The 27,825-nt window shown below is 39.3% G+C and overlaps 1 protein-coding gene across 1 annotated transcript in view; it reads right to left on the reverse strand.

Annotated features, from left to right (window-relative positions):
- The window catches only part of GABRB3 (gamma-aminobutyric acid type A receptor subunit beta3), a 112,895-nt gene that overhangs the window by 21,204 nt on the left and 63,866 nt on the right, over positions 1-27,825 (reverse strand). The window contains exons 4-6 of the mRNA XM_061459747.1: positions 9,185-9,405; positions 5,063-5,145; positions 3,840-3,977 (exon numbers count right to left, since the gene is read on the reverse strand). Of these exons, the coding sequence (XP_061315731.1) occupies positions 3,840-3,977; positions 5,063-5,145; positions 9,185-9,405 (442 nt within the window). The remainder of the gene's footprint in view (positions 1-3,839; positions 3,978-5,062; positions 5,146-9,184; positions 9,406-27,825) is intronic.

A 27,825-nucleotide genomic window follows, 5' to 3' on the forward strand; every position in this document is an offset into this window, starting at 1 on the left:
AAGAAAAAGCACTGAGGGCAATTAGTATCTAGCTGAAGGCATTTGACATCTTGCTGTTTCTCCTAGCTGGAACAATCAGTTTTGATGTTGCAGACATCAATTTAATGGATTGGCTGGATGGCCACATGTAGAGAGTTGCAGTCAACAGCTCAATGTCCAACTGGAGACCAGTAATGAGTGGTGTCCCTCAGGGGTTGGTGTTGGGATCAATCCTATTCAACATCTTTGTCGGTGACATGGACAGTGGGATTGAGTGCACTCTCAGCAAGTTTGCCGATGACTCTAAATTACATGGTTCATCTGATATGCTGGAGGGAAAGGATGCTATCCAGAGGTACCTTGACATGCTTGTGAGGTGGGCCAACGCCAACCTCAGGAAGTTCAACTATGCCAAATGCAAGCTCCTACACCTGGGTCAGGGCAATCCAAGGCACCACTACAGGTTTGGCAGAGAAGAAATTCAGAGCAGCCCTATGGAGAAGGACTTGGGAGGTGTTGGTTGAAGCTGGCAAACAAACAGCTGGCAGTGTTTGCTTGAAGCCTAGAAAGCCAGTTGTATCCCTGGCTGCTGGGGAGGAACTGTTCATTAGGGACTGCAGCAATAGGACAAGGGGTAACAGGTTCAAACTTAAACAGGACAAGTTCAGACTGGGTATAAGGAAGAAGTTTTTTACTGTGAGGGTGGTGAGACACTGGAACAGTTTGCCCAAAGAAGTGGTAAATGCTCCATCCCTGGCAGTGTTCAAGGCCAGGTTGGACAGAGCCTTGGGCGACATGGTCTAGTGTGAGGCATTTCTGCACATGGCAATGGGGTTGGAAGTAGATCTTAAGGTTCTTTCCAACACTAAACATTCTACGATTCTATGATTCTAAGGCTCTGGAACAGCAGCCTAATTGCTAAGCAGGATGCTCTGTAGCATATCAAGAGGCACCAGATACCTATGCTTAGACAACTGAATAGTTTCTTAAAAGCTATTCAATTGACAGAATACAGGTATTTGAGAGCTGAACTGTTCTTTAGGCTCCATTGACAGCACTGATTTGATATTATTCGACTATGGGCTTAATTTAGTTATTGACACACAGGCATCCATTGCCATTTTAGATGTCTTACAGCAGCCTGTATGGACTTCAGCTGTGTTAAAAAGACAGTCAAACCAGAATTTTCCTTCTTCATAGAAATTTAACTTCTACTGTCTCTTCTTTCCATCATGAATAAAGAGAACAGGCTAAAGCCCGTGTCTTGCATACATTCTAGACATTTGAAGAATTTAATTACCACCAAGTATTCTCTTTTTTTAAATGTACATGACCATACCTGTTTCTCCAGTAAGATCAGGTACTCCATTTTCTAGACTTCAACTCCTACTTACTGATTTTCCCTGGACCCTCTTCTATTGCTCCACAACTGTTTTGAAGAGCGGTACCCATGATCACAGATATTCAGCTCAGGCCTTAGCAGCGCAAGTAAGGCTCCTTATAGGATGAATTTTGTTTTGCTTGCTCCCCAGAAGATGTTTGAACATTGGCTCATATTCAGTCTGAGATCAACAGCAGCCCCTAGATTTCTACACAGACGCCTGGTCTAACCTGGTATTCCCTGTCCTGAATATGGATAGGAATAATTAGTTGTATGTATTTTGCACTTGTCCATACTGATTTTTATATTTTCTTTACAGACCTATTTTGACTCAATTTGGCAAGATAATTTTTAACTCCAATGCTATGTTTTAACATGCATGCATTTCCTCTAGTATTCTTGCAGCCCTGCACAGCTTTCTGCCATTATCTATGGGTTTTTTCCCATGCTTACTGTTGCTTCTCTGTAGTAACTATGGGAACAGATTTTTCCATTTGCATAAGTTACACAAGATTATACAGCACTGATCCTCATAGAGGATAGGAGAAATAACTACTCCGAAGGCTGTTTATGGCATGACTCTGAAGTCTTCTTTCAGTTTTATACAGTCAAAGCACACTAGTACTGAAATCTCTGAAATGTTCATGGAGATGTTGTGCTCAAAGAACTAATATCTTCCCTTAAGAATTCAATAACCTCCTAGCCAAATAAAAAAGAAAGCATGCCTGACTTATTTTCTACAGAAATGAAGAAAATGGCCCTAATTACTAGGACCATAATGAAGCAGGGTCTTGAGATGAAATCTGAAGAGATTGCGCTGACTTTATCAACCAGATAACTAGCATGCTTCAGATTTAAAATCAAATATGTGATTTTTGGAAAAAAAATAAAAGGAATGATGTTTCCCCTGCATGGAAATACTTGTCACAAAACTTCATAATTAATCAAGCATTTTCACAATGTCCTGAACCAAAACAATAGTAAATTCAGTATTGTGTCTTCATCAGTGACAAAAATTACATGCTTCAGAAAATGGTACAAGAAACATGGAGTAATCTGTTTCCCGTGACTGTGTCATCCTACTCCTGAATGTCAAACTGTCTTAAACCCTGAAGCATGAAACTCTCATACTCCTTCCACAAGGTTGTTTGTTGTTTTCGTTTTTTTTTTTTTTGAAAGAACTGTTGTGATTCTGAAACTTTGGTCATAATAATGTCTAATCCTAGTTTTCATTCTCTCTCATATTCATCTTACAGCTCTTTGGATTTCCTTTTTTTCCTGAATTAACAAATCTTTCTCCTCTCTAAATTACTAAATCATGCCTTTACTGAAATATTTCATACTGAACTGAAAGGTGGTTTAAGACTGCCATAAAAACTTCCCAACTAAGTTCTCTGTATTCTCATTGTTATCCAAAGGAGCCATCCTACAAAAACAGATCCAGTCTTGCATAGGGGCAGGTAAACTCTGGCTGCCAAATGTGACACTAGCTGCAGAAAGGAAGGATATAAGATTAGAGTATCTGGTTTGTTGTAGAAAAAAACCCATTCACAATGATAAACAAGAACAGCAGCAGTTGGCAACCCCCCTCACATTAATTTCAATCTCAGCAATATTTACATTTTGTTCTGAAATACAACTTGTGCTTCTGTGTACTTCAAAACAGATGCTGTGTCCAAAGAGTGGGTGAAGCGATATTTACAAACATAATAGAGCTGTGCTTCATTTGTTCTAGTGCATTGAGACAGGTGGAACAGCACACTCCTGTGGTCTGAAGAGCACTGAAAATCTGGAGGTCCCAAATAGTAGCCCCACACTTGCTGATAGCTTTCTGTGCTGCTTGTCACACATAACAATATTTTCCTATGCTGCTGTCTAATATTAAACATAAAATTCAGTACTGTGCTTTGTCACCCAAAGACATCTAATTCTGTGAGCTACCAGTTACTTTTATTACAACTTCAAGGAAACAAGAAGGAAAACCAGGGATTTAATTTTAGCATTTTTACAATGATGACAAAAGCACTGGCTGTGTATATAGTACTATATATACCCATCAGTGCAAATCAAGATACAAAAGACATTACATTCACTATACAACAATAAAAACATGCACTGAAAAGCTGCAGGGAGGTATTTCTAAAAATAGTGGCTTTTTGACCTAGTATGCCAAAACACAGTTATGTATGTCCTGTAACCCTGTATGAAAACTTATGATTCAGAGGTGAATGACTTCATATGCATTTAGATCATAGATATTTAGGTGTCTGGTTAAGTATCACACACACACAAGAAAAAGAGAAATACACAAGAAATTATATTTCACGGGCTCTTGCCTCCGGGTATAATCAAGTAAGTAATTTCTTTAGCCAAACACACAACACAGACTATGTGTTATTATGATTAATTATGATCAATAAAAATGTAGTTGTCATACACGAGGAAATCAAACAGTAAATGGGCAAATGACAATACTTGCCTGTGGCAAAGACAACATTTTTTGACACCAGTCTATATTCCACAATGGAGAACTGAGGAAGCTCAATCCTCTCCACGCCAGTGACTGCATTATCTCCACCTCTCCAGTAGAACTCTATGTCATCAGTTGTGTAGCCGTCTGGAGGCAGAGCAGAATAGTAAGTCAGAAATAACAGCAGACTCAAAGGTAGCCTCAAAGACAGTACAGGCAGTTTGTCATTTGAGACAATGAAAAGCATCAGAACAGCTGGAGTCCTGTGTGGTATTTTGTTCTATTTTCTCCTGAAGATCTGTGCTATTACAGTCTGCTCAAGAATTTGAGGCAATATATTCTTGGTTGTTTTCTGTTTGTTTTTTTTTTTGTAACACTCATAAAATTCACATAGAGATTAATGGCCACAAGGAGACGGAAAATGCTACCCAATAACTTGTAAAGTTGCATGATTTTCATATACATTTAGCACTGAAACAAAGTGTATATTTATGCTAATAATCACAAGAAGGTGGACTGTTCAATGAATAAAGACAAACATAATTGAGGCAGATCTTTTCCACTCACACTAAAGACTGTGAGTCGCACCATTTCCATTATCTTCTGTAGTGGAGGACTGTAGCTGAATATAGAATATATACTAGTATTTTCTGTATATGCCTTACAGTCCCCAGACAGCAGCAGAAATGGAGCAGGAACTCTTGAAGCACAAGTATACCTCTGAATATTTCAAACCTAGGACAAGATTTGGTGTTTAAGAGAATATGGTTCTGTTTGGAACACAACTGCAAATCATAAGTGGGGCAGATATGAAAGCCCAAGGGGAGTTTCTCTGTCAAGACCATCTATCTGTGTGTAATAAAGCATACCAAAAGAAAATGGTATCACAGTCTTTTCTCTCTTGAAAATGAATCTGATTGATTGAAATATGAACATTCATTCTCTTATGTTGATGTATCCAGTCACTGCCACTGCCAAGTAGACTAGAGTAATAAATTACTTCATTGTCCTAAATCCATTTTTCTAGGATGTATCCATCCATCTAGAAATGGATGACGCCTTTTATTTTTTAAAAAAGTCAAATAAACAAGCAAGCAAAAAATCCAAAGGGTGATAATTACATGGTTCACATATTGCTTATAAATAACCAGTATGAATAGTACACGGTTCTATAAAAGGAAAACTGCCCCACATCTGAACCAGGTTTTACATGCATTTCCTTATGTACATACAGCTTTCTATTTCCAGAGTACAGTTCTGTTCATCTAATGGGTATCTTCTCAAATCCATCATACAAGCTGCAGTGGTTGTGATTCTGAAATACAAACATCAAACAGAATTACTGCACAGCCAGTAATCCAGGTTTTGCTGTTGTCATTTATTTTTCAAAGTGAGGACTCTCTGAAGAATAACTTAAAAATATTTTAGGATCTGGTCCACAGTTTTACACTGAGCAGCAGCTTAATAAAGCAGCAGTTACAGTGACTGCAATGAACAACTCACTGTGACTTACCCTTATGCAACCAGTCCCTTTGGGGTTCAATGGACGTATCCACATATGCAAGTTTTACACAAACATTTGCTGAGATTAAAAAATATGACTATATACCAGAAAATGTGAAGCGAAAAAGTCTGCTACAAATGTCAAAATGATTAGAGCTGTATGAATAACTGATTCCTTGGGTTTGTGACAGCTCTAGAAAAAAACTGAAATGCTGACAAAATGCTTTAGTTCAGCAAAACACTTTGTTTCAAAGTTGAGTATACTTCTCTTGTCTTCAGATTTAAAGAGGATTTTGTAATGAAGCACCGTATTGAATTTTAAATTTTCTCCCCAAATAACAATATATTTTTGCTTCTTTATCTGTAATGCAGGCAATTGAGCATACTAAGGATGAATTTGCAGAACATTTCACTATTGATGCATCTGCATTTTCCATCAAGCTCTTGCATATCAGGGGTGTAAAAAAAGGAAATGCACAACCAAAATAGTTCTATTAGCAGCTTCATATGACATTGGACCTTTTTTTTTTTACATGTATTAATGAACTTATATATCTGTACTAACGTATTTCAGTGTTTTGCTGAATCACAGCCTTCATCAATATGTACTTTATTATGCATAATTTTCTTTATAATGGCTTCATATATATTTCACAAATTATCTTCTGGGACTGACTAGGTCCATTCCTTGCTGATCTTTTTCTGATATAAACAAGAGATGGATCTTGTACACAGTTCCTAAACAAACAATATTCTGGTGACAAGGAGGAAATGCCTTAAATGTACCTCTAAAAGCTAGAACTATCAATATTAAAAGCTTTGTCCATGTGTATTCTCTGTTTTGAAGCTTTCTCTTTAATCCCTTAACCAAGGTTTCATTTAAGATTGTGCAGCAGAATCCACATGAGCTAAGTTGATACAAGAGGGAGTGTGGTACCAGGATCTTTACTATTATGTTGTGTAACTACCTTTAAATGCCAGACATAGAGCACATATGCAATTACAACTGATTAATTTGACAGAATTATAAAAAATTATGCAGCTGGCAAACTTGCATTCAACTGACTAATTGCCTTATGACTTTTTAAGGAATGTATCTTTATTTTGGCCTCTTAGCGTACCATAGTTGCTCTGTGTCATGGGTTCCAATACTGGAAAACGCACATTCTTGCTCAAGTAAAATTTTAGACTACAGCATAATGTATGGTTTTAATTTCATAAATATGCACTAGAAAAGAAGGTACAGCTAGATATAGATAGAAACATATTTACCCCATTTACTCAAAGTAAGCTGAGTGCTCAGAGGTCCCTCCTGAATGAACATTCAAGCAACCAAATTTAACTTACACAAATGCTCACCGAAAGCAAATGCTAACTGCTCAGGCTTGTGTGCACTCCCAAGAAGAACAGGTTTATTTTTTTATGGGCTGGGATGCTGCCTGACACAGCAGGACTACAAGGTTTCAAGAACTCATCATCACAGCAGTGACAGAGAAACAATTATGAGACAGACAACGGTAAAGTAGTACACAGATACACATACACTGTGGGTAAATACAATACACAAAAGAAATATTTTTACTTGTTTAAAATCCTTCTCTACTACTTTATTACCAGGCTGATTGCCTTTGATTATATTGCTATATTATATAGGAACCCCATATGGAATGTGCTGGGAGGTGCTGCACAAACAATTGACAGAAGGATATTTTCTGTCCCTCAAAAGTTTACAATATAAGTCAGTCTAAGCAATATAAATACTTGTTATGTGACTACGTCACAGGCTTGATGGCTAATTTGATTCTCTTTTCATCTTGACACAGAAATATATTCATCCAAAAAAGAACAGAAGTAAGCGTGGTTTTCTTGTCTGGCCATTTGTAACTAACCTTTTCATCTTGCAAATATCCATCACATTGTATTTATGAGTGATAACTACGTAAGTCCTTTCAGACAAAATACATATATTCCTCCACTCTATTTATTTCTAACATTTAGCATTGTACTTCCTGAGAACATGAGATCTATATATGGCAAACACACAAGCAGTCAGACTCTATTTTTGATCCCCAGCCTATGTCATTATTTCTTTTTTGGTCTACTATGAGAAAAAAAAGCTGTTGTACCCTTGTATGCTTGTAAATTGCTCTGAACAAGGTGGAACAAACTCAGTGCCATGGCCCCCAGAAAAAATCCCCAGAAATGGGTTGAACTTCAAAAAGCTACTGTCCCATTTCCCCACTCTCTTAGAGAACACAGAGACACTGTGACCTCAGGATCACTTTCACAACTGCTTTGCAACATGGATATTCCATAATCAGTTGTAACCCTCCAAAATTTCCACTATTATTCTCAGTGACCCTGTGTTTTGTGGCACATAAAACTCAGGTTCTTGTCTCAGCCCACAGTATGAATCAGTGCCTACAGACTACAACTTGAGGCCAATGCCATCAGGATGCTCTGAAACCACAACACAAGAAGACAGGCTAGCAGTAGAACAACACAAAGCAAAAGTCTAAATCAACATAGTTAAGGCTCAGATATTTACTTCCTTCTGGTCACAGTGTCCTATATTTTGCCAAGATTTAATTTTAGGCAGTTATCCTTCACTAAATAACTTGGCTGCATTACACCATGGGTATCTGACCCTGGATGTTGCAAGCTTTCAGAAGAAAGGGAAGGATAGAAGTGAGCCACACATGAACCGCTGGTGAAATCCCTATTAAGCACATAATATGAAGTGAAATGCAGTCTGCTTGTGGACATTTACATAGTGAAGAAGAGGAAAATAACTTACTTAAATACACTGTTTTATGGCAGATAATCCTCACTTGAATGATTTCAAAGTCTTTTAGAGTGGAACAGAAAGACTTCTATACGTTATTATGATCATAAGAGTTCTAATCTCCATCACTGCTACACTGCTTGTGGGGATGGTTGTTGAGATAATGGAAATGAAAATTTTTCCTTTCTTTTTTTTGTCATTTAACTACCTTTGGAAAGAATTGTGCATCTGTAGTGTTCCATTCTGGGTCAATAGGATGAGAGATGAAAGGCTCCTTTTGCTAAGCTTAGTTAATTATAGAGACAATAATTCCAAGAACATCCTAAACTTCTTTTAAGTTTCATAATAGACTGAGGCTACTTTTATTTTGTCTAGAAAGATTCACCCAATTATAGGTTATAATTGGATGATATGCAATAGGAAAAGAGGTAAAGGCCCAAGATCCAGGTCAGGTCAGAAGTGCCACTGCTCATAAAAAACAAAAGCAGGTAAAATAATGATACTAGTCATATAATCCATCTGCATCACTTTTCAGATCTCATTCATATTTACACTAGGGATTCTTTATGCAGCAGTACCTATGTGCAGCAATCTTGAGTATTATCAATGCTTAAAAATACAAGAAACTTCCAGTGATGGAAATGGAAGTACCTACAGTCATGGTCTTAACTGTGGCTGAATTCATTCAACCAGTGCTGACTGTGTCTTTTTCTTTATAGACTACAGGCACATCAAGAGACAACACAAGCACTGACATTCAGTCTTACCACCTACACTTTGGACAAAATTTTCAGGTTTACAACTAATGTGTGCTGTTCTGCTTCCTATAGCCAGTGGGCTTTCCAGATACGGTGACTCTACATAGAGAGATAAAACCTGACTGAAGGCACTTTTGGCAAAATTAAGAAACATCCAGTGTGTCATTTATTTTCTACAATCATCTTTCAGACTTACAGTGGAAGGTTACACAACACACTACCCAATGTTTGTAATAACCTTGTACCAGGAAGCAACTATCAATCATATATAATGACAGTGATAAAATCTTCATCATGGAAGTACAGACCTGAGGCCGTAAAGCACTGTTCCATCCGGGTGAAGGCGAATCATTCGATTCTTCACAGTAACACCATGCACAAATGATTTCTTGTCATTTAAGAAATAAGTGTCGGGCACCCAGAGTTGATCTGCCACTCGGTTATCAAGCGTGAGGTTGAGAGGTATACCAGCGTAAGCCAGTCTCTTATCTCTCCAGTACTGTTGAAAATACATAGTCAAAGTGTAATCCTAGTGAGGAAAAAAGAAAAGCACATCAGTCAATCATACTTGGTGTAACTAGAAGAATTTTGTTTTTTACTTGTTACTAGCTTATTTTGCTGTTAGTTTCATTTAAATTTTATTTAAAAACCCCCAAAACACTAATGAAAACATCAAATATTCCCATCACTTCCTAAATAATTTTAACAATTCAGGTATCACCCTGGTCTAAAGAAGCATTTCAAATCTGAAGAAATTCAGCTAGTATTGGTATCTTTTGTCCTGCTCCTCATTTTCTTTCACGTGGTTCCCCTGACAACTACCCAAAATAACGATGTTTGTGGAATGATAAATGAGGCAATAGGTAAATACTGCCATCTTCCTCACTTTTAAAAATGATACATAAATGGAAATATATGCAAAGTATTTTGAAGCAGCATGCAAATTTCTGCATGAAAAATAAGCTGCAAAGATGCTATTTATCATGTGCCTTTGTGTGAGACTGCATCTTGCAGTGACATAAAATTTTCTCATCAACAGGCTACATTGGTACTTAGAAAAACAGCAAATCATAGTAAAATCCTACCAATGTCCATGTTTGGTATTCATCATTTCATCAGTTTCATGGTGTCCGCTATAAGCCATGATCATGAACATAAAAACCTACACATGGATACAGAAGTCTAAAGCATCCATTTTGGTGAAGAGGGCTTTAACCTAAGTTGCCAGAGGAAGGGAACCTCAATCCATCCCACTCCTCTCAGTTTGATGCCAGTGCCAGCAATAGATGCCAGGAGCCCATAAAGGGATCAAAGGTCAGCAGGACAGCATCTGATGACCAGCACAAAGAAATTCCAACCACTCCTGCCAGTAAGTCAGCTTCATTGAGGGTGCAATTTAAATGCCTCTACACAAACACATGTAGCATGGGGAATAAACAAGAGGAGTTAAGAGATGTGCACACCCTTCAGGGCTATGGTCTTAGTGGTGTAATGGAGATGTGGTAGGATGGATGCTATTACTGAAGTGTTGAAATCGAAGGATACAGGCTCTTCAGGAAGGAAACACAGAGGAGATGAGGAAGTGTTGCCTTTTATGTGAATGACCAGCTGGAATGCATGGAGCTCCACCTGGGGATGAATGACAAGCCAACAGAGAGCTTATAGGTCAGGATTCATGAGACAGCAGGGACAGGTGACAATACAATTGAGGTCCACTACACGCTGCCTGACTAGGAAGACTGAGCAGATGAGGCCCTTCTGTAGACAGATAGGAGCAGCCTCACATTCACAAGCCCTGGTCCACAAAAGAGACTTCAACCACCCCAATATGTGTTGGAGTGACAAGACAGCAGGGCATAAGGAATCCAGGAGGTTCCTGGAATGCACTGATGATAACTTCCTTCTCCAAGTGACAGAGGAGCCAAAGAGGAAAGGGGCTGTGCTGGGCCTTTTTCTCACCAACAAGGAGTGGCTGGTGGGGAACATGAAGCTTAAGGGCAGCCTTGGCTGCAGTGACCATGGAATTGTGGAGTTAAAGATCCTTAGGGCAGTGAATTGAGCACACAGCAAGCTCTTTACCCTGTACTTCAGAAGTGCAGACTTTGGCCTCTTGAGGCATCTGCTTGGTAAAGGACCATGAGATAAAGCCCTGCAGGGAAGATGGGCCCAAGAAAGCTCATTAATATTCAACGATCACTTCCTCCAAGCTCAGAAGCATCCCAACAAAGAGGAAGTCAGGCAAAAACACCAGGAGGCCTACAAGGATGAACAAGGAGCTCATGGGCAAACTCTAGTACAAGAAGGAAGCCTATGGAGGGTGGAAGCTAGGACAGGGAGGAATACAGAGAAATTTTCTGAGAAGCCAGGGATCAGGTTAGGAAAACTAAACCCTGATACAAGTAAATCTGGCCAGAGATGTCGAGGGCAACAAGAACAGCTTCTGTAGATATATCTGCGATAAAAAGAAGACTAGGGAAAATGTGGGCTCTCTCTGTCAGGAAATAGGAGACCTGTTTACCCAGGAGGTGATTCTGTCCCTCTACTCCGGTCTCTTGATACCCCACCTGCAGTACTGCATTCAGCTCTGCGACCCCCAACACAAGAGGAACATGGACCTGCTCATATGAGTCCAGGGGAGAGACACAAAGATGATCAGGGGCTGGAGCACCTCTCCTATGAATACAGGCTGAGAGAGCCTGGCTTGTTCAGCCTGGAGAAGAAAAGGCTCATGGGAGGCCTTAGAGCAACCTTCCAGTACCTAAAGCGATAGAAAGCTGAAGTGGAACTTTTTAAAAGGGCATGTAGGGATAGGACAATGAGGAATTACTTTAAAGTGAAAAAGGATAGATTTAGATTAGATAGAAGGATTAAGTTGTTTACTGTGAGGGTGGAGAGACACTGGCACAGGTTGCCCAGAGAAGCTGTGGCTGCCCCATCCCTGGCAGTGTTCAAGGCCAGGTTGGATGGGGTTTGGAGCAACCTGGTCTATGGAAGGTGTCCCTGCCCATGGCAGAGGTTTGGAACTAGAAGATCTTTGAGGTACCTTCCAACCCAAACAATTCTATGATTCTAGGATTTTAAAATTCTTTATTTCATTTTCTAATTTGCTAACCTTAACTTAGTCATTTCAGAACAGTTCAACACATTAGTGGTAAGGAATCAGTCCACACAAGAGGGTGGTTTAGATTGGATATTAGGAAAAATTTCTTCACAGAGAGGGTGATCAGGTATTGGAACAGGCTGGCCAGGGAAGTGGTGGCATCAGTGTCCCTGGAGGTGTTCAGAAAATGTGTAATGAGGCCCCTAGGGACATGATTTAGTGGTAGTCTTGGCAGTCCTGGGGTAAAGGTTGGACTTGATGATCTCAGACGTCTTTTCCAACTTAGCTGATTCTATGATTCTATGTTGTAATAACGCTATATTGAAACACTGAAAGTCTTAGACACAAGGTCTCATTCATTAGCTTCATGGTACTATAAAAAAAAATAGAGTCTGGAAGCATTTTAAAGTTAGGTGTCACTAAACTGAAAACGATATCACATTAAATAATAGTAACATTTGCAGTTTAGAAAAGAAAAAAACTTTGTCTTTTCTTTCCTTCATAGCTTTCTAAATGCAGAAGAGCATTTCAGCTTTAGGAACCCTATTTTTATGCATGACATAAAAAGTGAGTATCTGAAAATAATTCTGTCTTATATCTGGAAATGCATGTTTATAATTAAAGAAAATACTGAGTTTAGATCTGATATATTTACCAATGGAAAAAAATGAGACTAACTTCAGGCCATTAAAACTTTGATTTTCAAATTACAAAAGTGCTCTAAATGATAAAACTCTTCGCAAAATGCTAAGAAATTTATATGATCTCCAAACATATTTAAATATTTAGCAGCAGGTGTGCAAGCCACAGGATACCTGCATTTGCATCTGTTTCTACAAGCTGGTAATGCAAACCCCTCAGGCTTGCTGCTTGTTTGGGAAAAGGATGCTCAGGCTTTCTAAAGACGGCTGTGGGGAATGGTCCATCTTTGTAATGGGCTTCACGTGGAGCCAACCCAATTTCAGGCACTGATCCTGCCCTACTTCCCTCCAGCCCTACAGCCTTTCCTTGAAATCAAATGGAACCTGAGCATGCCTTTCATACTCTCAGCCTTTGCATTTTTTATTCAGTGATTCATTCTCTTTAATGAAGGAGCTGCTATAGCTTTAAGAAATTAAATTTAATTGCTTAGAAAAATAAATCATTATAGATATCAAGGACAAGCTGTTCTCATTTTAGGAAACTAACAGGAGACCTCTGAAAACAAAAGGGCCCAGTGATGGGAGAAAGGAGCACATGTGGAACTGCCTGGAAGGAAGCTCATTCCTCAAAACTCAAATTCAACATGACTGCTCAGGAGGACAACCCTTTTGTCAGCAGCTTGCTTTGGTGGGACTAATGGTCCCTGCTCAACAGTGAATGAGGTGCATGCTACACTGGGTGCACTTCTCTCACTCACATTAGCATGTCAAGAAGACCACATCTTTACTTATGTTGTCTGCAATCAATCTTTTAACGCTCATGTATTAGAATGAATACCCTCTGCCAGTTCTGTTTCACCTCAATTAAAGCTTTTTTCTATTAATGTTCAAAATTTGCTGCATGCTTGGCTTCTATAATATTTTGCACATCAATGTCAAGAGCTAGGGCTTATAAAAGCTGCGGACACAGGAGCAATACACCAAAAGCTCACTCAGTGTAAATGTATAGTATTGCCCAATATAATGCTAAACAAAAATAAAGAAACAGGGTGGCATTACACAGCATTGAAAGAAGTGAACCAGCTGGCACCAAAATATAAGAGAAGCAGTATATTTGAACAGAAGAGAGTTTTAGCTTTCTTTTTAGCTTGAGATAAAATATATGTTAACAGCTAACAAATGAAGAAATTAGCTAAGTAAATTATATGTAACAAAACAAGCAGTATTAGTTTGTAGTTTTATTTTTAAATAATGAAATTTATTACAACAGGGAACACCAGAGAAAAGGTTTACAAATTACACATAGAAAAAACAACAGCCAGCCAACATCAAAAACTTTCAGTGTCTTGACTGAAACATGAACTTCCAAAATGTATCTTCGAAGGTATAAATTTCATTAGTGCTTTCTCAATTAACTTCCACTTCTTATTTCATCTTAACTTTAAATCAAAATCTCCTGTCTATATGTCTGCTAATGCATGACTACATTTGCATCTATTGAAAGAGATGACATCCAGAACAGTTTGGGGTTCGTTTTTTTTTTAAGTATATTATTGCATGTGAGCTATCATCTCATTCCCACTTCTTTGCTTGGTATCTACTAAGGAAAATGTTCAAGCAGCATCTTCTGCAATAGCAATATATTAACCAGATGCACTCTGCACTTTGAATAACAGACATGGTAGAAATGGAATGCCTGAGAAAGCATGTGTGCTACCACACATCTTGAAAGATCACTGTACATTTGTGCTCTGCCAGCCTCACCTGCTCTGAAGATGATGGGATAGAAAGAATTAATATGAACCATGCTTGTTCACCACTTTTTCAAATCAACTCAAAGCAAAAAGCAGAAACAAACCTGTATTAGAACTTTACTGAAACTGCTTGGTTATGCAAGGAGCAATAAAATCACAGAACAGAATCATAGAATAGTTAGGGTTGGAAAGGACCTTAAGATCATCTAGTTCCAACATCTCTGCCGTGGGCAGGGACACCTCACACTAAACCATCTCACCCAAGGCTCTGTCCAGCCTGCCCTTGAACACTGCCAGAGATGGAGCATTCACAACCTTCCTGGGCAACCCATTCCAGTGCCTCCCCACCCTCACAGTAAAGAACTTCCTCCTTATATCCAATCTAAACTTCCCCTGTTTAAGTTTTAACCCATTACCCCTTGTCCTATCACTACAGTCCCTAATGAAGAGTCCCTCTCCAGCACCCTTGTAGCCCCCCTTCAGATACTGGAAGGCTGCTATGAGGTCTCCACACAGCCTTCTCTTCTCCAGGCTGAACAGCCCCAACTTTCTCAGCCTGTCTTCATATGGGAGGTGCTCCAGCCCCCTGATCATCCTCGTGGCCCTCCTCTGGACTTGTTCCAACAGTTCCATGTCCTTTTTATGTTAAGGACACCAGAACTGCACACAATACTCCAGGTGAGGTCTCACAAGAGCAGAGTAGACGGGCAGGATCACCTCCTTTGACCTGCTGGTCATGCTCCTTTTGATGCAGCCCAGGATACGGTTGGCTTTCTGGGCTGCGAGCGCACACTGCCTGCTCATGTTCATTTTCTCATCAACCAACACCCCCAAGTCCTTCTTTGAAGGGCTGCTCTGAAAAATGAGAAGGAAAGGCTAGTTCCTTAGGGTGGCTCTACCAAAGTCACTGCCAGCAGAAACTAAGTTTATTAACACCCATAAGGGTATCAGTTCTCATTCTTTGATTAACTAATTTGCTAGGCTTTGTACCCATAAAGGAAGTTTTCCCCTTTTCTATACTCTAGAGAAAAAATCAGAAATGGTGTGAGTGGACAGGAAAAAATGCACTAGCTATTTATCAGGTAAAATGAGAAAATGGACTTTTATCCCTAGGTAAGTAGTCTACAAAGCTTTTTAAGGGCCACCTTCCTCCGAGGGAGCTTGTGACGACTAGCTCTGATACAGAGGTGAAGAGGCTGAATGTCTAAAGCTAGAAGAGATTAATCCCACTATAACTACTGTATTAGGGTGTTATTATATGTCAAATATGACACAGAACTGCCAGCTTTCGGAAATACTAACTACTGCACAGAGCAGCAGACAATTTTCTTAGCACCACCGTGCCACATTCCCCATACACCACCATGCCACATTCCAGGTCCTCCGTTCCTTTCTCCACTTCTTATCAAAATAGATGCTTCAGGTAAAGCATAGTAACAAAATCACTCAAAATCTTGACAGAAAGACAAACACAATGCTTCTGAAGAACAGGAGACATGTCCTCAAAATGGGAAAAGCTAGACAATACAGACAATGTGAGCTTTCTTTTGTGTACTCAAAGACCATGGAGCACTGTACAAGGATAAAAAAAAGTGACAAGCAAACTTAAGTATCACTGTAACTATGCCAGTAATGGAAGGAAAGGAATACAGAAAGGTGTGATGGTGGTTTTTTAACAAAATTTCCCCTGAGGAAATTGATTTAAAAAAAAAGAAAAAAACCTCAAATAGTAGACAATACTTGGGAGTTAATTTAGATAAAACAGTAAAGAGGCTGATACCACATTAAATAAAGTGTAACACTTGAGGATGTGGGTTGATGAGAAGCTCAACATGACCTGATAATCTGTATTCACACCCCAGAAAGCCAACTGTATCCTGGGCAGCATCAAAAGGAGCATGACCAACAGGTCAGAGGAGGTGATTCTGCCCCTTTATTCTGCTGCATCTAGCTTTGCGGCCCCCAATAGAAGAAAGAAAATAGACATCTTGGAGCGAGCGAGTCCAGAGGAGGGCCAGGAAGACGATCAGGAGGCTGGAGCATCTCTCCTATGAGACTGGCTGAGACAGTTGGGCTTATTCAGCCTGGAGAAGAAAAGGCCCCTGGGAGATCTGATAGCAGCTTTCCAGTACCTAAAGGGGGCCTACAAGAAAGCTGGAAAGTGACTTTTTCACAAGGGCATGTAGTGACAGGACTAGGGGGAATGTCTTTAAACTGGAAGAGGAGAGATATGGGTTAGATATAAGGAGGACATTCTTTACTATGAAAGTGGTGAGGCACTAGCACAGGTTGCCCAAGAAGCTGTGGCTGCTCCATCCCTGGCAGTGTTCAAGGTGAGGTTGGATGGGGCTTGGAGCAACCTGGTCTGGTGGAAAGTGTCCCTAACCATGGCAAGGGGGGTGGAACTAAGTGATCTTTAAGATATCGTCTAACCCAAAGCATTCTATGATTCTAAGATCCTACGATACCTGCGTTCTTCACTTACCTTATCTGAGATTTCAATACATCTTAAGCAAGAATTTCAGGGACTCGCCAATACTGAGTTGCTAACTCAGTGTGCTAACCATTTCAAAAAAATTTTTTAAGCATTTCCTACATACATGTCTCTCCACAGACTGAATATAAGAGTACAACTATGATTTAACTACAAAGCTCCTACAGACTGGCAGAATGCATTATAGAATGATACTGTATGGTGTCTAATGCATTGACTACAGGAATAATGAACAATAAATACTAATACGCTGTAATACTAAAAGCAAGCAATAGTTTGTTTTCTATTACAGTATTTGTTAATTTTAGCTTTTCTCTCTGGAACTCAGTAAAAGGGAAAGAAAAATTAAAAATATAGTTTGCTCATCAAAATAAAATTAACAACATTACAGCTGCAATAATGCTCTGAAATTCACTATCACTTTTTACAGTCTTACTGTGTTATGTATCAAGGAATTTCAAGTTTTCTATTAGCTCTAAAAATGTGGGGTTTTTTCTTCAATATAACTGCTAGATAGAATATTACAGTTAATAATTATGATGGAATACTGTTAATATGACAGTTAACCAAAAGAAATTATTAATACAAAATAAATGTATTGAAAATCACTGGAAATATAGGAAAAAATATGCAAAAAGATCTGTTCCATCGCTTGGGAAGACACCTTTGTATCTACTTGAAATGCAGATTCCTGTTTTAGATTTGCATTTGGATGTAAATTCACACCCTTGTTTTCTTAACCAACAGACAAACATGATAAATACCATCAGCTTTTGGATTATTTATTTTTGATGAGTTAATAAAGTAAATAGTCACTCACTGAATAAAAAGATGCACTGAAAATCCATGCCTTAGCCTTTGTATAACTTCAAGATCCTTTCCCTCACCTTCCATACAATTTCAAAAATTAGATATGGCTGCTGTAGTATAAGGAGCTGTTTCTGAAGCATTAATGACTGAGTTACTTTCTTCCCAATAAGCCCAAAGTGAGTTGCAAAGCCAAACTCATGCAGCCTGTGTTTTGACAGAACAGCTGTAAATCTGTCCCTCTACCATACACAGAAGAGACCTGAGAAATACATTCATGCACACATTAATTCACATAGCTAAATATGAACTTAATAAAGATGTATTCAGAAAGGTTAACCTTAGGAAGTGAGAATTTACCAGCAATAGTGTTCAGTTGTGTGAGATGATCAATTAAACATTTTTCTCAGCATTCAGAAATTTCTAAAAGCTTCAGCACCTTCCATATTAAAAATTTTATTAAAGTAAAAAATTAATTATGTTTTACCTGTTGACAGGTAAAATGTATGGTTTAGACCCAATGTCTAAACCATATATTAGGTACTTAATTGTCAGTGAATGGAAGGAGACATGTGCATGCACACAGATGCAATGTGTGTGCACATGTGCATGCACCAAAGCACCATCCTCTAATGTTCTGTCATGGTTTAATCACTGAACCCAGGACATGTTTCTTGGTCTACTTGCTGTTACAGTAAGGATTCACCTCACCGATCCTGACTTGGGTTTTTCTCTGACACCACTCAAAAACCCTACAACAGTGACACATTGAAAACATGGCACATATTTTCTCAAATATGTGGCTAAAATACTATTCTGTTAAGAAATAGAATTTTCAGTGCTAAAGAAGCTCAATTACACCAATTTCAGTGTGACCTTCTACGAATCCATGTTGTCTTGGATCCGTTGTACCAAAATTACCATGATTTTTTTCCTGTTCTACTGAAGCACACAAGGATGGTGTTATAAATAGATCTAAGGAAATATTTAACCTCCAAGAACCCACTTGATGCTACACAACAAAATTCTCCAAATAAATGTGTGATTGCGTGGGTCTGTCCTGCCCTCTCACATACTTTGGCACAAGAGTTTCCATCTCTACCATAACCACAGTGCCTTCTCCACAGAGCTTGTCCCCACCAAGCATCTCTGGGTTCTCCAAGGAGGGTTGCCATACCAACCAGTGCTCTGCTTTCCTCAGGCGAAGGGAGCATGGTTGACATAGCAACCAGTCAAAGCATCATCTCCCCAGCTTTTCAGGGACAGTGGTGGTCACTGCAACAAAAGAGAAGCTTCCCAACAGGAATTCAGGGAGCACCTGCATACCCTTGGTGGGTCCTGCCCTACTGCACCTTCCTGCCATAGCCACAGGAGCTTACTCTTCAAAAGCTGGGTATTGACGCTTCTCAATCCATGTTCCTCTGCCTGCAACAAACTGAAAGGGATGTCTTCGTGCCCATGGGGTGTTCTCTCATCTGAACATCAGAGGACACCCACTGACAAGGAAGTGAGTGCTTGGTCTGAGCTTTGGTAGGTGGATACAGAGAGAGAAAGAACAAAGTTCCTGCAAAGATTACAGTTCACTGACAAAAGTCAGGACAAAAAGTCAGCCTGGTATATTAATCCTTGGCAGATGGGGATGAGGGGAGAATATTCAAATATTACTTCTCTGCTTCAGAGTATCACAGGTATTACACCACCACAAGCTTCTCAGTAACCAGGAGTTTCTATTCCCAAAGGACTGGTCATAGAAAAACTAACATTCACCTTTACACATCAAGGGTATCATACTCTGATCTAGTGGTAGAAAGCTAGCTAAAAGAAGTATGGTCTTTCACTACATCCCTGAAGAGCTGTCTAATGACTGTGTGCCAAACTGCAATCAAAATCCCCTTGATGATGGACAGATAGAACATTAAATTCAGTATCTGATGGAGCCCTCCTAAAAAAGAATAGAAATAGAAATGTCAAATGTTTAGATGCTATACTTAAAAACTCTAAAAATGATTGTCAGAATATATACACACAACTCCTAAAGGAATTATAAGAAAGAAAAATAACATTAGGCTTAGTGAGGCACTGAAATTGCTTCATGAAGCACAAATTTATTTATTTTAGAGTTGACAGGACCTTAATAAAACAGGTACATTTAATTGCACTAATTGAAATACTGATAACCTACAGGGAAGAAAAAAAATCAACCTTTATCAGCTGTCAGCTGGTTCCTACAATTGAGACAGCTGACCTTAGAGAGATGGGAACTGACAACTAATGGATTGTGCCTCCTACACCATAGCAGGATGTGCCACTGACGAGCTGGAGAAATGAGCTAGTGTCCTAAAATCTTAAAGCTATGGGTTTTGTTTTTTTTTTGGTTATGAGATATGAACAGAAGCTAAAAATGTGGGATCTACCAGGTACCCATTTTAGAGAATGAAGGGCTTCTCACACTTCTACTTTGTTTTTTCCATAAAAATATCAACTTATCTCTATCGCATTACTTGAATTATCAATAAAAATCTGGAAAGGAAAAAAAAAAGCAACTCAAAGCCCTGTAGGTTGATATTATTTGTCATATTTGTTCTGGTCTTCCTATTTTGTAGGCTATTGCATGCATAATTCTTTTAGAATCTGCAAGGTGTTCCAGGACAGCTGTGATAGAGGTACTCACAAGCCTCCATAGCTGGGCATACACAGATGCATTTTAAACACTGTGACCATAAACATATAGCTCATGCACCTCTTATTTGCTATGAACATGAAAACCATCCAAAACAACTTTCAGTAAACCCATATTTCAGTCTGAAAAGTCTACAGTCATTTTATCAGCGTAGAATTGTAAAAAGACCTTTCTAAAAGCACTCCAGAACTCATGATAACCACAGATAACAAGTAACTCAAACCCATATTTAAGAACAGAGAGCTAAGGGAAACATGGAGTTGAATTAAAACAGAAATACGTATCTGTTCACGTCCACACTTTTTGGTTAAAAAAAGATCTGTTTCCTGTGGGAAGAACTTTTAAAATTTTCTCACCTCCAAAGCTATTCATTTGCTGACTCTGGGAGACAGCCAGTCTCACTGGCACTAGAGCAGCAAGGCTGATGCCCAAATTTCTACTTGCTGCCTGTGATTATCTGAACCAGCAGATAGTCTTACAGGAAATCCCATTCAAGACAGACACCATGAACAAAACGCTTTTTTGAGAAAGATAGTGAGAACACATTAAAGTGCTTTAAAATGTGCAACTTGCAACATGATCCATGTATTTTCATATTGGTGTTCCAGGCTTGGAGGGCACCCCCAGACATCACTGCCCCATTTTGACTCCCCAGGGTTCCCCCATCCTGCCCAGGGGCCAGAACCCCATATCAGCCCCTCAAGCCATCAACTCCTGCCCCAGCAACACCACAGCAGAGGTGGTCTTCAGCATCTCACAGTCCTGCCCTGCCTGCCCATGGGTCCTATCAAGCCAAGCCCACCCAAAAGCCCATGTCCCAGCCCGACCTCAGTCTTTTGCCATCCCCAGGGAAGTGCCTGTTGTCCAGGGCTGGGGCTGTTTGCCCACTGCCCTGCTGCTAGGTGGGAGTGGTGTCAAAAAGAACCCTGACTTGCTGCCCTCTCTGGGAGCCGCTGGCACTCGGACATCATGACAGGGTGTCCAGAGCAACTGTGACTCTTTATACATAAATGGGCAGTTCATTGGGACCAGGATATTATGTGTTCCTTTTTGAGTAAGGAAACAAACTCTGCAGCAGCCAAGAGTCATAAAGGTGATCAGTGAAGTGCCCTGTGCATCCTATTCCTTTCCCTCCAGACACATTACTTACACTGCCAGCTTCCCTCACTTCACCCTTTCATTCTATCAGCAATACTAAATCCAACTTTACATCTTGCAGTAACAAAACTGGAATGCATGCTAAGTCAAAATAAAAACAATGCATTTACTAAAAATTCATTGCTGTGGGTAGGATAAACTCATCCCATGACATGGTTATCCTCATAAAACTTGGTAAAGTGCAAAATAAATAAATGGGTAAAAAAAGCCAAATACTGCATTCAAGAGGAAATATGACAATATTAATACATGATATTCAACACAAACTACTTGTACACATAAAAACTTGTGAAAGAAGTGGGAAAGAGGGTGTCCCCTGCCAGTGCCCTTTAAAAAATGAGGCTGTGAGTGATTTTCAAGGGAAACGTCTTGCTGAGGGACCGTCTACCCTCCTGCACATGATCTGAACATCCCACAAAGATCTGCTAATAGCTTTTAGAATCAGGGAATCAAAATGTGTCACTGCATAGAGAAAAATGAGGAGAGTTTCAAACCAACGCTTCCTGACTGCTGAAGCCTCAAACAGGATAGTCTAAACAACTGACATGAAGCACATATCTAGTCACAAATGTTCAAAACTTCCACTTTCAGTAGCCGGATTTTTTAAAGCGGAGTTCTTGGATGGCAGTAGGTACTCCTAGGGCTTTGTTTCTACTTAGGATACTTAGAGCAAAACTGATACCTAATGCGCTGGTCACTTTGCCCTTCGTGCAAATCTCATAAAGTTCAACAAGCCAAGTGTATTGGTGGATTGAGAGCAGCACTGAGGAGAAGGACTTGGGGGTGGGTGTTGGTTGATGAGCAGCGCAATGTGAGGAGGCAGTGAGTGTGTGCTTGCAACCCAGAAAGAGCAAGCAGTGATAGGACAAGGGGTGAGAGTTCTAAACCAAAAGAGGGTAGATTTAGATCAGATGTTAGGAAGAAGTTCTTCATGGTAAGGATAGTGAGGCACTGGAACACATTGCCCAGAGAAGCTGTGGCTGTCTCATCCCTGGTAATGTTCAAGGCCCGGCCAGATGGGGCTTTGGGCAATGTGGTCTAGTGGAAGGTGTCCCTGACTATGGCAGGGGCTTGGAACTGGATGAACTTTAAGATTGCTTACAACTCAAACCATTCTATGATTCTATGGTTGTATGATGTATGTATAGTTATATGTTGTATGATGTATGTATAGATAAAATACTTGCCTATTGTAGGCTGTTTTGGACATCAACACATATGTGCAATTCAAGATACTTGCAAAGATGAAAAACTGGGAATGTATTTTGCCTTATGTTCACTTCTGGTAATCAAATGTAAAAAGGGCTGCTTGTGTATTGCAACATTCCTCCTAGTGTGGTAAAAACTGGAAGGACAAAAGGCAAGTATTTTTCATTGCCTTGGAAATTTCGTTAAAACTTTTGAGAAATTAAAACTCAGTCTGTATACCCTCCCTTACACAAAGAGTTTTTCTCTCACTTGACAGTTACTGGGCTGTATGTAATACTTCTCCTGCAGCAAATTACTCTTATAAATCTGTACTAGGTGAACACACTGATTTCAGAAGCAGTCCTCAAATTCAAAAGGAAAGACACAGACCATATTTTTAAAGAAACAGAGTCTTCCCTGCCGTAGGTACAGCCTATAACCACTGCTCAATTACTTACCTAATTCATCTGCTATTGTTAAATAACTCAGAAGTACCAAAGTGCATTTAAGAGGTGAGAAATCATTTTGCCCACAAGGCCTTTGGGTGAACAAAAATGAATAAAGGAGCATGAGCAAGGTACATTATATAACATTGTTTTCGGCCAGAGATTAGCATTCTGCATAGCACCTCAGTTATGGTAATCAGATGGCCTCCTCAAATACGAAAATATATCCTTGATCATCTACCTTTGCTCTTGCTCCAGCATGCTTTTTCATGCTGGCTGGAGAATCAGTCCTTCAGGCAACAGCATAGGGATGAAGGGTTTAGATTATAAGGAGCAGGACAAACTTTGTTAAAGTCTGTACAGCAAAAATAGGACTCAGGTAAAGCTACTGGAACAAATAAAAAAGGAGGTTACCAGAGAACGTATGAATAAAAGACTATGGGAAAGCCAACAGGTGCAGAAGAAAATCTGCTTGAGGGATGAACTGCATAGGGGTGAAATTGAAGAAAGCTTTATATCCTTGAGAAATAAAAAAGACAGAAACTGCTAAAACTCATTTAGGACACAAATTAAGCTCATTCTGCACCCAAAAATACCATTTAAAAATAGCATAGACAAATAAGCAACCAGAACAACTGCATACATAATACTATTGAAATGCTGGAGATTTTTAAGTGAGATGAAGGAACTAGCATACCTAGTTTTAAGTGAGAACATTAACCTAACAGGAGCATCAGCGACTTGATGGAAGGAAAGCAGTCAATGGAAACATGTAACAAACTACACAGGCAAGAAAAGAAAAGATGTAGTGCATGTTAAAGCAAGCTTTGCATCAGATAGTTAACTGTACTGAATGTTATATATCATCTCTATGGATTAAGACACCAGGCCTACATAAGTATTAGACATAAATTGTTACTCCCTAATCAGGATGACAACAGTGTCAGTGAGGTGCCAAGAGAGATTGAAGAGACAGAAGAAACTCAAATCAGTAATCAAGAACTTCAGTCACCCCCACATCGATTAGGTAAATGTCAGGTTGGGGTGTGATGCAGAGATTAAAGGACACCACAAAAGACTGATTTATGGAGGAGCTTTTGGTGAAAGCTAAAACAAGGCAAGACACACTTGACTTTGTTCGGAGCCATGTGCAACTCATGGGTCGAAATGCTGTGAAAGAACAACTGCTCCATATCCCTGATGAAATTGGGAAATCACCTTTTAAAAGTAAGAAAAGTCTAAAATGACATAAAGGTAGTATTTAATATTCAATTGTATAAAACTGACGCCACTTGCTTCCAAGCTGGAAAAAAGATTGTTTCTGATGATCATAATATGAACTTCTTTATATTAAAACTCACTGTTGAGTAACAAACAAAACCCCCCAAAAAAGTTAATTAAACAATTTCATTAGGACTAGAAAGACTTCAAACCCAAGAAGTCACACCCAAAGGAGAGAAAACAGGTTAGAAGATAACATAGAAAAGCAAGTCAGAGCCACATAAGCAATAATTTGCTAAAGGCATGAACACCTATTATAAATCATCAAATAGTCTTAAAGAAAGCCTCATAGAACAAGAAAGTATTTCCTGCCATGGATTAATGACCAGGTAAAATAACAGAAGTGAACAAAAGAGCCTAGCAGTCATTTTTCACAACAGCAGGAGGTCACTTGCAGACCTGAATGGCGATCTGTGCAGGACTTCATTCTTGTCATCACCCTCATAAATGGCACAGACAGGGGAACGCACATTAATGTGCTTATATTTGCTACAACATTTCTCCAAACAGTAAAAATGAAAGATACGAATATGAGGACGTGCAGAAAAACAGCAGCATTCTAAATGCCTGAGTGATGAAACAGGTAAAATTCAATGCTGATGCAAAAGCAGTCCTAACTATGTACTAAGTGGTAGGTTCTGACCTATGACCACTCAGGAAAAAAATGTTGTGATATTAATCAGCAGTTTTATGAAGAGATCAGTTCCATGTTCTGTAAAGTCAAAATAAGCAAACAGAACCTTAAGACACTTTGGGGAAAAAAAAAAGGAAAAAAAGTCACTGCACTGCATTGTTTTAGTTTACTTACGTATTGAATACTGCATTCAGTTCTGGTCCCTGTCCCCCAGTTACTGAATTACTTGATGCAGTAATTGCATCAAGGGGAATGAAAGGCATAGAACATCTCCCATATAAAGACAGACAAAACATGCAAGGCCTTTTCTGCCTAGTAAAGAAGCAACTAGGAGATACACTGTAGATAGCTGTAATAATGTTGTGGAGGAGGCCAACAGCTATTAACAGCTCCTAACTTGTAAGAAACAGCAGCAAAAGAAATTGCCAGACGCTGGGCTCAAAACAAACAAAAGGATACTGTTCTAGGCAGTTCTTACCCACTGCTTGGCACTGAAATACACAGAGGTCCCAGGAAAACCCTGAGCAGTTTCATAGTTTGATGCTGGGAGAATATCAAAGAAATAACACAATTTAGTCTTATTCTACTTTTACACGCTTCTTGAGCCTTCACTGTTGCCCACAGTTGGGAACTGAATATCAAGAAAGATGGACTTTTGGTCTTAAGTACATAAAGCCATTCGCATGTCCTTATCTTCTTTCTAGTGAGCTATTAGGACTTTGCAGCATTGTTCATGGGCTGATGTGGTTGTGTCGTGTTGTGTTGTGTTGCTGTCCTGTTGTATCACAGTATCACAGTATGCTAGAGATTGGAAGGGACCTCAAAAGATCATCTAGTCCAATCCCCCTGCCGGAGCAGGAACACCTAGATAATGTTACACAGGAATGTGTCCAGGCAGGTTTTGAATGTCTCCAGGGAAGGAGACTCTATAACCTCCCTGGGCAGCCTGTTCCAGTGTTCCGTCACCCTCACTGAGAAGAAGTTCCTTCTCAAGTTTAAGTGGAATCTCTTGTGTTGTGCTGTGTTGCTGTCCTGTTGTGTTAATAAGCATTACTGCCAGGGCTGACAACTTATTGTTACAGAAAGAAAGAAACTAGAAGTTGTCACCTGCAACACTTGAGTAATTCATTTTTTATTCAACTGCATATGAAGGTAATTTTGCACATGTGATCTTTGCAAATAGCACAAATATGCCAATGCAGAATATTTAACTGCCTGTCAAAGTTCAGAAATTATTACAGGGTCGCTTCTTTAATGATGTTGAGTGATAGTGTGTTTACTTTAATTTGTCCAACATCTGCTCCTGGCAAATGTAAGCAAATGCATCTAATTACTATCTTTCGATACTTGTATATGCATAGCATGAATAAGAACATGAAAAAGTAAAGTTTTTGTGAAGTAGAAGGTAAAATGCCTTTGAACTAAACGATATGGCAATGAATCAGATAGTTAAAATACCTATTTTATAGGTGGGAAGTTAGCAAATAAACACAAGTGATACATTATTGCAAGTGCAAATATTGTTTGAAGATTTAAATTAGTTTGGAGCTCAAAATCAGAACCATGTGCTTTCCAAAGTAATTGGAAAATTGATAGCAGTAATATTCTTACTTTCCTACCACACCACCATTCCCATTTTATTTGAGTGTTTTTTATATGTTGAAAAATTTTACATTTGTTTAAACCCCATTTAAAGTAGTGCACTTACCCTTTTTAACACAGCACAACTATTCTATGGATTTCTGGTCTATGTCAGGAGATGGAAGTTTAACTATAAATCCCCTGCAGAATGATTCTCCAGTTATGTCTGTCTCCTCAAACTGGGATCGCCAATCCCATAGTCCCTCGCGCAGCCTCTCCACTGCTCTCCCTTACGTCTGTAGCCCTGGAATTTGGGTCAGTTACTGACAGCACAGCTCTTGGACTTGCTGCCATGCCCAGGGACAAACTTCTGCCACACAGCTGGCTATCACCATGCAAGCCTGCAGGCAGGTAACACTGTTCGCCTGATGTGCAGGGTCTTGCTGCTGTGCAAGGGAGCAGCTGCCAGCTTTGTGTTCATATTTCTGACTGACTGTAGTCTGCCCTGTCCCTGGCAAGGCTGCTGCTCTGCACGACAGCAAGCTGTAATGTCTCTGGACTCTGGGGTTATATGGCAGAAAGAGGGTGCAATGGGTTTCTAGGGTGATCTGATCAGCAAAAGCTGAACTCTGAAAACTGTTACAAGAGCAACATAATCTCAAACAAATAAAGAAGTCACACTATTCACACCAAAGCAAAGTCGGTTAGGTTATCACCTCTCTTACACAGAATGCAGATCATGCAGGTAAAGAAGGAAATATTTGACTTTAAAAAATCTGTTCAAACCAGATAAATTCTGTTAGTGGTTTAAATTTTAAGAATGTTTGTTTCACTATTAGATAATCTGATTTTATTCAAAGAATGTAGACAAAATGGCTCTGCTCATAACCAAATATAAAATTTTCTACATGGTACAAAACCTGTAAGCAGTTCAAATTCTGCTAAATGAGAAAGTTGTACCTAAAACTATACTGTATGACACTGCAAATAAATGAACAAGCTAAAAATTACCCATTCATTTTAGTGTGTTATAGTGAATTTTGTTACTATTCCTTTTTATGTAAACAGATACTTTTTCTACACAATTAGTGAGTTTCTGTAATGACTATAAATTTGTGCCTTTTCCTAATTATAATTGCAGTTATCATCTACTAGTGCAAAAAGAATTATCAAATCATTACTTAC

Source organism: Pezoporus flaviventris, unplaced genomic scaffold (assembly GCF_033815535.1).
Source record: "Pezoporus flaviventris isolate CSIRO_AGI_PZ_B2104156 unplaced genomic scaffold, CSIRO_AGI_Pfla_v1 ptg000030l, whole genome shotgun sequence".
Lineage (NCBI taxonomy): Eukaryota > Metazoa > Chordata > Aves > Psittaciformes > Psittacidae > Pezoporus > Pezoporus flaviventris.